At 28.7% G+C, this 11,489-nt stretch overlaps 1 protein-coding gene across 1 annotated transcript; it reads right to left on the minus strand.

Moving 5' to 3' along the window:
• Window positions 1-1,949: 1,949 nt before the first annotated feature.
• LOC100571814 lies at window positions 1,950-6,468 on the minus strand. Its single transcript, XM_029490717.1, has 4 exons — window positions 4,542-6,468; window positions 4,321-4,475; window positions 2,194-2,280; window positions 1,950-2,107 (listed from the first exon to the last, which is right to left on the minus strand). Exons 1-4 carry the CDS (start codon window positions 6,433-6,435, stop codon window positions 1,964-1,966), a joined length of 2,280 nt encoding a protein of 759 aa, XP_029346577.1. The 5' UTR covers window positions 6,436-6,468; the 3' UTR covers window positions 1,950-1,963.
• Between the last annotated feature and the right edge of the window lie 5,021 nt (window positions 6,469-11,489).

Genomic DNA, 11,489 nt, shown 5'->3' on the forward strand with positions numbered 1-11,489 from the left:
GTTTGATAGAAGCTATACGCTTCTACGCTATACACCTTTTTTTCAGTTCTATTGTTAAATAATATTAATGCGCAAATGATGTACGACCTTTTAAACGATCGACGCTCAAACGATGTATAACCCAAAAATCGAACGATGCGCAACTGTCTTACAAAAAAGGTCAAAAATAACAATATAGTGATGCGCAAACGACAACCGGCGCACGGTTTGTTGTTGATGTATAACGCGTTACCTGATGGATATTGTGATATGATTAATTTGGAATTTATTATTAATACCTATTATAGGTCAATTTTTTTTTAATGCTATAGATAAGTATACCTATAATAAGTATGTCTAATACCTACACTGACAAACCATCTCCGATCAGAATCGTTTTTCTTATACAGTGATATTATATCATTGAATTCAAATTTAATACTATCCATTATACAGTGACCCACTTGTAACCTACTGTACGGCAGAGCGACATCCATTTACCCACCTTTTTTTTGTTTTTTTAACGTAGTCCGTAGGTATGTAGTAAAGCATATAGGTACTGAATACGACAGTGAAGTCAGAATTTGACGCTCGGACTTTTCTTGTTAGCTAGTTGAAGTTTCATATACACCCAGCCGTGACGCGTGATCACTCGCTCGCAACTGTTATGTTTTGTAAATTGAAGGTATCTTTATTATATTTTCCAACATTAAATAATATGCGTATTATATTTAAAAAAAACACTGCTGTCATAACTAATAATTAATTAATACATCATTAAAATTATTAAAAAAGCACGCGACCATAGACAATATTATACGCGACGTGTGATTGTGTACAAAATATTTATAATATATAAAAACATAACCTATTATAATAAGATAACAATAGCAATAATAATGTTAACGATAATTGTTTGTTATCATTACACGGACAATTAAAATCTAAATCATCCCTCGACTTGTTATGTAAAACCCATAGATATATTATACAACAAGTATTGTATATATATATGGTAAAACTATAGAATAATAGTAAAACCACCTCGGGTGGTTTTCAGACTTCAAACAGCAATAACTTCATAACTACGTCCGAGTGCCAATTCTGATTTCACAGTAATTTTCAAATTTCAACATGCTTAACTACATAGTTTCGTCAAAACAAAAAAAAATTCAAAATAAAGGGTATTCGGTAAAACATAAATATACTAAAAAATTATATATAGGTACATGTATTAATAATATGAAATTCATTTAAATAAATCAGACCAGTGAGAAGTGACCACTCACAATTCTCTTCCAATATCAGACTGTATACGCATGGATATCGAAACCGGAAAATACAACCGGATTCATACGTAATGCCATGATATATAAATATAGGTACTTATCTTATTATATATCTTTGTCGTTGGTCAGCCTCTAGCTATTATCCATATTGTGTGTTGAGTTCTTTTAGGGAAAACGTAAACAATATATTTAGATTTATTTATAAAAAACACAATATATTACATTCAATATGTCATTTGTCATAATAATATGCACCTTTAAATACAATTAAACACAAAGTATAGGTATCTACTTAAAGTTATAAATAAATTATTATTACTTTATTTGATATTTGACTAATAACATTATGGTATTAATTCTTAAACAATTTAAAAATATTTATGACTGATATCAAATAAAATTACTAAACAGCAACTAATGAAATTTATCTGTGTCGATTAAATGTATTAATTTAAAATTTTTATTAACATACAAATTTGAAAAATTTGAAAATAAAAATAATAACTAAATAAGATCATAATTAACAGTACAGACGACAGAGCTATATAGCTAGTAAGTAGGTTAAGGTATTGCTAAAAATAAAAAAAAATACAATTAATTGAAATTAATAGTTCCAGTTAGGTAACGGTTTAAAGTAATTTAAGTAGTAGGATAAAGTCGATTCAAATTAAAAACTAAAAATTATTGTTATTTTATTATTGATTTAATGATGTCCCTGAACATAAGCAGAGACAGTTTTCGAGTGATCTTATTTTTTCCTTGCGAATTTCGCAAAGTCTTTTCATAAACATATTCTCTGATTGAAGTTTGGACGTGTAATCAACCAAACCTTCCATCTGCTGTTAAAAATTAAATTTTAATGATGGCCTATTATAATATTTGGTAGATATATATTATAATGTATAAATAATTGTATAAATCTCACCTGGGATATATTGTTTCTGGTATTTTTTATACTTATACCACAGCACCTTTCAGGAATTCCATTGTTTATGTCATTTAATATCAACGACTGCATTGAAAAAATTATATTAACATATTTTTTAATATACAATTTATAATTTAGTGACAGTGTTTCATACATATCGTTAAAAGATTTTTTTGAAGGGTTTAACAACAACTAGGTATTGAATACTGACTCAGACAACGATATTAGTTTCATTATCATAATTTTATTAGTTATTACTTATTATAATCTAAATATCTATAATATAAACTTGGATTAATTTCCTTCTCCATAATATTTCTGTAAACATTCAACGGAGAGCATTTTTGAAATGAAAATCATAAATTAATTTATGATTAATAGCCACTCATATAGTTATATTGCTAATATTGTGGGTGCCTCTCAGTGACGCAACAAGAAAAAAATTTCGGAGGGGGGAGGGGGGGTGTAACATTATAATGTTACATTATTACAATATAAGATATACATAATCTAAAATCCTGCATGGTTAATAATATTACATAAATAATGTTAATATATCCACTGTAGAAATTTCTCAATTATTATTGTCATATATATAATATTGCTATATAGTATCACAAGAAATAAAACAATAAACGTTATATTATGAATAAAAAACACTTATAGATATTGAGTCTTTGTTTTGAAGTTTTGGCCATTTCATAAATTATCATCAATGGATCAACATAAATATCCTGGTGTATATTGAGGACTGCCAATCCATTTAGTCTCATTTGACCAGTAGTATTTCTGAGATAATTTTTAATTCGACGCAAGGAACAAAAAGACCTCTCTCCAGTGGCTGTTGTGACTGGTAGTGTAATTAATATTTGTAATAACTTTGAGATTACAGGAAAAAAAACAGTATTACAATGGAAAAATAGTTCTGTTATCGTTAACGACAAATTTGGTGATTTGAATGTGTAACTGTTATACCACAGTTTAAGTTCACCATAACCTACTCAAAAATTATAAAAACGATTTTACGTAGAAGTGTTTTCCTGGTAATCAGAAAAAAAGCCACGGAAAAAAAAACCAAGAAAAAAAAGTCAAATAAATACGTAGGTATATAAAAAAGAAATACCAACAACCTGCCACAAATTTAACACATCCTAATTGACGCTAATTGACCTACTCAATGGCGAAGTGCACTCGAGTACTTGACTCCTATATAATGGTGTACAGTAGAGCGGTTATCAGGTCGGAATTCTCCGGTCTCCGATATTTTTACAACCCCCTTTTATTTTTTTCCAATTCAAGCACTGGGTTGTCTCAGTGTTTGGAAAGAACGTCGTTCATGCGTTCACGTTCATTTTTAGTGAACGATACGTAAACGACACTCGTTTTATTAAAACAGAACGTGAACGTGAACGACGTTTATATTTTTAACGAATTTGATCGATTTTTAAGACGTTCAATTTATTTACCCTTTAATGAATATATTTATAAAATATATTAATTATATTATATATAAGTCTAAATAGTATTTTTATTTTTGGCTTGAGTTGTATATGTTTATAGGCTTTTATATTAAAGGCTCGGTCAAACAGAAAGCGGGCTGCCCGCGCGGGCACTGTAAAATAATACAAAGACCGCTTGCCCGCCGCGGTCCGCGTACCCATAAACCATATGTCGGACAAAAAGTCCGGGTACAAAAAGTCCGGAATGAAAACAGTTATATAAAAAGTCCGGATTCATTTTTTGATTGCCGGACAAAAAGTCACCCTCTGTTTGACTTAGCCTTTACAGCAGGTAAATGATTCATAAAAAAAATGTTTAAAAAATAAATGAACGACCCAATGAAACCGTTCATTTTTTGAAAGAACGTGAACGTGAACGCGTTCGTTTGAAAAAAACACGAACGTGAACATGAACGAGCTCTTTTTTTAAGGACTGAACGTGAATGTGAACGAGTTCATTTTTTTAGTGAACGTTCCGAACACTGGGTTGTCTATAATAATAATATATATCCCTTTAATGTTATATAATATATATAATATCTTATAACAATACAAATCTTGAAAGAGGTTAAATAATGACTACTTTGTGTATTGTGATTACTGATTAGTGATTAGGTATACATACTTGAATGTTACAGACTTTAGCCAATCGTTGAAAAGTGGTAAGAGATTGATACAGTTGTAAACTCGCAATTTTTTCGGTTATCATTAAATGCGCATTTTTCAATTTTAAACTTTCCTTTAAGTCCTGAATTTCATTTCTCATATTAGCCTCTGTGTCTGAAAATTAAAAACCGATATTAACGTATAGCAACATAACCAGATATAGTATATTTTTAGACATACCCGCCATGTGTGCGATTATCGGATTGTATTTCTCTCTTAAATCTTTAATCTCATTTTTGTGTTGCAAAAGAATAACTTCTTTTTCTTTGGTTAAGTTTTCCGTTAACGTTGCTTTGTATTCAATATCTTTGAGATGTTGATATTTATCTATCCAATAGTTACTTTTTCTAGACTGTTGCTGGGCGGCGTTTTGCATGTTGTACAACACTTTCTCATAACCGACTATAATATTTTTCCAGGTACCAACATTGTCTAGTAGTATGTCCATTTGCTCTTTTAATTTACTGTTAATGTGCAAATGATTATCGGATAGCAACGAAGACGTTGCTGTGTGCTGCTGCTGTTGCTGTTGCAGTTTGCTTTGGGTTTTTAACTTGTGTATGATTTTATTTTTTTCCTTCAACACATTATCTAATGTAATAATATAGCATTTTAAATTCCAGGTATAGTCTTTATCTGACTTAATGCGATGTTTCAAATCATTACTCTCATTTTGTACCAATGCGAGTTCGATTTGTTTTTCGTGGAGCCGGTCCGTAAATTCATCCATGATTTGCTGCGTGTAAATTTTGTTTTTTTGACGTTTTTCTTTTTCTTTGTTGTACTTTGCATTCACGAGTTTGTATTTATTGGTCTGTTCTATTATATTTGTTTGAAGCATTTTAATTAGGCTATCGCCATCGACGCATTTAATTTCCCCGTTACTCAATCGTTGTCGGCACTCGTCGAGCAATGTTAATAAGTGTGCGTCTCTCTCTTTTAGCTTATCGTACATTAATTGCATTTTAAAATAATCTTGTTTGAGGTTGTTATGTTCGTTTTGTTTGCCAATTAAAATTGTTTGGACCAATATTTTGTTTTTTATTTGAGAATTTAGTTTTTCGTTCTCGTTTTCCAAATATATCTGCCATTTTTTGTAATCGTTAATTTCTTTTATTAGTTGTTGATTTTTGTCTTCAATATTTTTAATTAAACATATATTAATTGTTTTTAAATTATCTTCTTTATCAGTTGTCAATTTTGCAAGCATATTGATTAAGTCACATAATTTGTGATCTTCGAATTCGACGTCGCTAGATCCTTGGATTTGGTTAATTTGTTCAGCGATCAAATTTTTGCCTTCGTACAATTCGTTATTATTTTGAGTATAATCAAGTGCGTCATGAAAGTTTTGATCAGGAAACTGAAATACATTTTCGTGCAATAACTGTAGTTGTATATATTTTTCTTCATTATTCGAATATAATATCTCGTCTTCCAACTGTGATATTTTGAGATCCTTAATAAACAGTCCTTCTTTTAAATTCTCTACGCTTTGTAGAATTTCATCATAATTATTTAACATCTTCAAGCGTATGTTCATCAGTTGTTTATTAATAGCGTATTTTAACTTATCGTTTTCCACTTGTATGTTATAATATTCATTTTCACGTGCAGCTAACGTAGCGCAAACATTGGTCAAATGTATAACATCTTCCTTGTCATTGAATCTACGACTTAATGCTAAACATAGATTAATTTTTATTTGATCCAATTCAGATTTAAGCCTATTGCATTCTTTAACTAAACAGTCATAATTCTCATATTTATTCTGTAAAATGCTGTTCTTGGTTCTTAATTGTTTGTTATTTTTTTCTGATTCGCTGATTGCAATACAAGCTAATCCTATCATTTTGTCCAAATTAATAGCGTCTTTATAGCTCATAACGTATTTCCCGTCTACAAATTTCGTCATAAGTTTTTCTTTAAACGTTTTAACAATATCTTCGTAAGAAATATTCAATTCGTGAAAATCTATTGTTTCAGCTTTTAAATTATCAAATGAATCAGGATTCTGATTAATTTGCATACCTATAGTCTTATAGTCGAAGACCACAATCTTGTTTTCTGTCATATCTGATGATGGTCCAGGTTGGTAATTAAACGTCATTACCTATTTTTCAAAATAATAAAAAAAATATGATAATGTAGGTATTTTATGTGTTATTTTATCAAAAATTATGCTCATGCATATAATATATTTTAAATCCAGTGTCTTAGTAAATAAATAGGTATATTTATTTAAAATGTATGAGTTTATTTATTGGTACCTAATCAAAGAAATTTAACTGATTATTATTTTTTAAATACTAACCTCGTCGTTTTTATTTTCATCATTATTTCTTGTTTGATTATTAGCGTTAGTTTTTGGAAAATTATCAGACATTCTTTTTGCTAAAAAATACAAATTACTATCTCATTTAAAATAATTAAATAATATAAGTATAGGTATAGTATATACTATATGTAATATATACATATACATTATACATACCTATATAAATATAATAAATCATAACTGAAAAAAAATTATTATAAATACCTATAAAATATTACAAGTAGAGATGAGAAGTTATAGAAATTGCATAATTTTTTCTGTCTTCTATTTACTGCAGCTATAGGTAAGATATAAATATGTTAAGAATGCCACATACTACAGCAGTGACGGTAAAATTGTGTGCGGACTCCGTAACCGCTACCGCCACCTCCACCGCTGCAGTGTGTGGGGACCTTTACATAACCCGAGACATAACCTATAATGAGTTCATATTTTTGGTTTTTTTTGGCATGTTTTGTTAGTTTGTTTAAGAATTGCATATTAGTGAATTTTTTGAGTGTATAGGATATTAGGTTGAAAAATATATGATTAGCTGCGTGGACATGCAGGTGTCGTCGTTGCAGCGTTGTTACGGCGACGATCAGTCGGTCAAATTGTTTTCTTGTAATAATTATATTTATTAAATTAATGTAGCTAATGTTGGTATGTTAATGTAGGATTATTGATTACTAATTAGTAATATTAGTCACTAGTGTAATAGTGTGCCGTTTGTTGGATGAGACGAAGTAAAAAATTATAAAAAGCTTAGCCATTTTTTTGTTTCCTTGTAACACCCTAATACAGAACACTATTTGTCAAATTTAAACATGCCTATGGGGTTGATCTGACCCCCTTTGTGTGCGCATCTGACTCAATATGGTAGTGCTTTAAACAAGTCGGTAAAATGTTCTTTGTAAGTTATGGTCAAAAATCATGTTTTTAAGTTAACACTTTAAAATACCAAAAAAAAAGTATTTAAAATTTTTTTTTGTAAGTGAGTTTTTTCATCCTTATTATAACACTTTGGTTAATATGTTAGAAATGATAAAGTAATTTTTAAAAAAACACAAGGTAGAAAAATAAATTATAAATACTAATATAAACATTTGGTGAAAATTTTGTGTATGTTAGAGATGCACCAAAAAACAAAACTTTTGTTGTAGTTAAAATGTTCAGTTTTTCCTTGAGTTTTTGTTTGTTTTCCGACGCTTTTGAAAACTAGAAAAAACTACTTATTTTTGATCTTCTATACCCAAAGTACTAACTAGATTCCTTCTCCTACCAGAAAAGATGTTGAAAAAGAAATCCGAAGGATTTTTACTGCCCTAAAAGGCGATGACAGACATCTATTGTAAAATCAGTAGGTAGATTTATCGATCCACTCTGAATCTAAAATCTTTAAGGGATGACTATAGATGAGTGGGAATACGCAAAATTACAAACTTCAAAATGTTATAACTTTGAAACTAAGTCCGATTGCCCGACCCACGAATTCTTATTGCACCATAGTTCTTAACTCGTTTATATACATGGGTTTCCGAAAATATTTAAAAAATCACTTAGGAGCTAAACTATAAAGATACATGAAATTTTTACCGAATGTTTATAATAGCATTTTCTATTCACCTTATGGTTTTCAAAATATTTTGACTTATTTTAAGCTGTTTACGGACGTTTTCAGTTTTCAATTTTTTTAGTTTTTATTCTATAAATATCAATAAAATTTTATTTGTTGGGTAAAAAAGCTTGAAAATGTAATAGAAGGCTCCTAATATATTGTTTCAAAGACAGATTAAAAATCCATAGTCACAATTTTTTTTATAATCATTTCAAGCTCAAATATTGACAAAGTACGTAAAACTCACGAAAATGTGCAAATTATTTTGAGTTAGAAATTCATAAAAATGTTTCTATTTAAATCTAAGATTTTAAAATTTAATACAAAATTCCTCAATAGTTTGTTTACCTTTATCAAAAATAAAAAAATTGCTGGAAGCAAATCAAATTAAATTTTTATGAGCGTTTGAATGTTCATATTTTTACAAGATTGGATATTCACTCGATTATTTCTCATGTAGCGATTTTGTTATTTTGTTGTAATTCAAAAACGAATAACTAAAGATAAATGAAAATTCCACTGAATGTTTATATTTCCATTTTCTATAGTATTCAAAATATTAGCTCTTTTTGAGCTGTTTACAGACAATTTAAATTTAAATTTTTTTCTTCTATAAATATCAATAACATTTTATTTGTTTGGTCAAAAAGCGTGAAAAATTAATATAAGGCTCCTTAGATATTGTTACAATGTCAGTTGAAAAATATTAAAAATACAGTCACTTTTTTTATAAACATTAAAAGTTTGAATTTTGAAAAAGATTTATTAAAATGTGAATATATGAATTATTGTAACTAAACAATTATAAAACGTTCAATTATTATAGATAATGATTGAAATTTAAAACAAAGATTCTCATACTCAAATACTTCATGCTGTAACCAAAAGTTTTAAAAACAGTTATTATTTACCGACATTTTAAATTCAAATTTGGATGAAATGACATATTAAAACAATGAATAACGATTTTAGTTGTTTTTTGAAATTTAAATATATTATTAGTGGATAGATGACAGATACCTAGAATATATTATTATATTTTATACACAGAATGACATTTTCAAATGTAATTTATGGCAAAAATGAATTTATCCTACCGTAGTAGATACTAATTTTTTATACTAAAATTAATTAGTAATTACTTTAATCACCTTCATATCATAAAATATACCTACTTAGTAATATTATAGGCTGGCACTTGTAACCTACTGTACAGCAGAGCAATATCCACTTACCCGATATTTTTTTTGTCATGTTTTTCCAATTTTACCCCCTATAACTTCTCATTCTTATAGGTAATTATTTTAAATCGACGTTGTATTAATTACATTAGGTGAATATATACAAATAGTAAAAATTTGTCATATCAATTATTTCTAATTATCTTATCTAACATAGATGTTATTAGTGATCAATTTGCATTCCTAATCATATAAAAACTTAATTAATTTATAAAAAACATCCTTTATGCGTATTGTACTTTTTTTACGTAAGTACAGGTTGTATAAATTCTAGATTAAAAAAAATATATTTATAAACGTTAGTAGTTAGTCAAAACACTGGCTTAGCCAGTAAATAATAGTCGTTAGGAAATGATCGTAATGATCTAATGACGTTTAGGTATACTAATACAGTATGTATATAAATGCATAATATTATGAAAATTCTGGTTTCACTTACCTTTTAATTCAACGTATAGGTTAGATACAGGTATTTAAGAATTGTTTAATTTTATGTATAATGTGCAGTATCATAAGCATGTAATATCAAAGTGTTCAGTTGAAAAAGTCATTTGTCGTGAAACGGATGAATGAATAAATAAAACAGTTTAATTATTTTAGCCATAGACAATAATATAATATTACTACAACATTAATTATTGGTCTTCTTTCAATGTACGATAGTTTTTCACGTTGGTGTCACTGCTGGATTACTGGTATCAGGCTTGATCACAGGTATATTAAAATTTGTATTTCTATCATTAACATATTAATATTTGTATATATCTGTGGGCTTGTTCTTTGCGGGTACCTTTGCATTGAAGGAGCATGATGCCTTGCCGATGTGGTGCGGTCAATGCAAATTGCGTTACAGTGATGTATTATTATTTATTATAATGTCATTATAACGAAAAAGTTGAAATCAAAAACAAGACTAGTTATTACTTATTAGTAATGCATACTTAATACAAGTTTATTCATGATTAGTTTACTCCAATTAAAACTTGTAAAAAATATACATGAATCATGATATAATTATTATTATACGATAATTACGTATTTATACTGTTTTTGTTTTTAACTATGCCCGACCCGGTTGGTTTCACGTGCATACGCAAAACTATAGAGCCACAATATGTGCAGCGCAGCTTATTTTGGTCGCGGTAACTATACCATCATGTTCCGTCTATGAGTATAGGTAGAGTACCTTTATGGCTTTATATCATGTTCTATGTTTATATCACGGACTAAGATATCTTAGTTTGTGGTTTATATATAGGCCGGTATGGCTAGGGCACTAAAGATACCATAGTATAAGGAATAAAATAGTATAAGAAGTATGCTCATTGCAGTGCCGCAACAACCGGGGGGTGCTAGGGGTGCGAAGAACCCCTTGGCCCCTCGTTAAATCATAAAAATGGGCCCCGGGGCCAGTGGCCGAACTATTTGGAACTTTTTTCTTTTAAGGTGTTTCACAAAGTGGTATCTTACTATCTTATTATTTAATCAAAAAATAGAAACTAATGAATACATTAGAATCATAATTATTATTATAATATAAAACAAAGTCCTAACTATATTCATAACAAAATATTAAAAATAATAATTTCGAATGGCAGTGGGCTGAATTATACCACTAATACCATATTTTCGAATTTCTTAATTTTGCTATGTTATGACGGCTGATGGTTTATTGCATTTAAATTGGGACAAAAAAGAAAATAAATGGTTTTAAGAGGTTGCATACCATTTTGTTCCTTAGTCCTCACGATATGTGTACTATCACTACAGTGTACAATGTGTTCAATGCTCTTCACCTATCTGTAAGCAGTATAGCAGTGTATACCTATACATATTATATATATTATATTAACTGCATAACATAATTGTATTTAACTAAAAACAACAAGCAATATGCAGCCCACCTAACAAAATTATTAATTTAAAATAATCTATAAGCAGCTTATATTTAA

Source organism: Acyrthosiphon pisum, chromosome A2, assembly GCF_005508785.2.
Source record: "Acyrthosiphon pisum isolate AL4f chromosome A2, pea_aphid_22Mar2018_4r6ur, whole genome shotgun sequence".
Lineage (NCBI taxonomy): Eukaryota > Metazoa > Arthropoda > Insecta > Hemiptera > Aphididae > Acyrthosiphon > Acyrthosiphon pisum.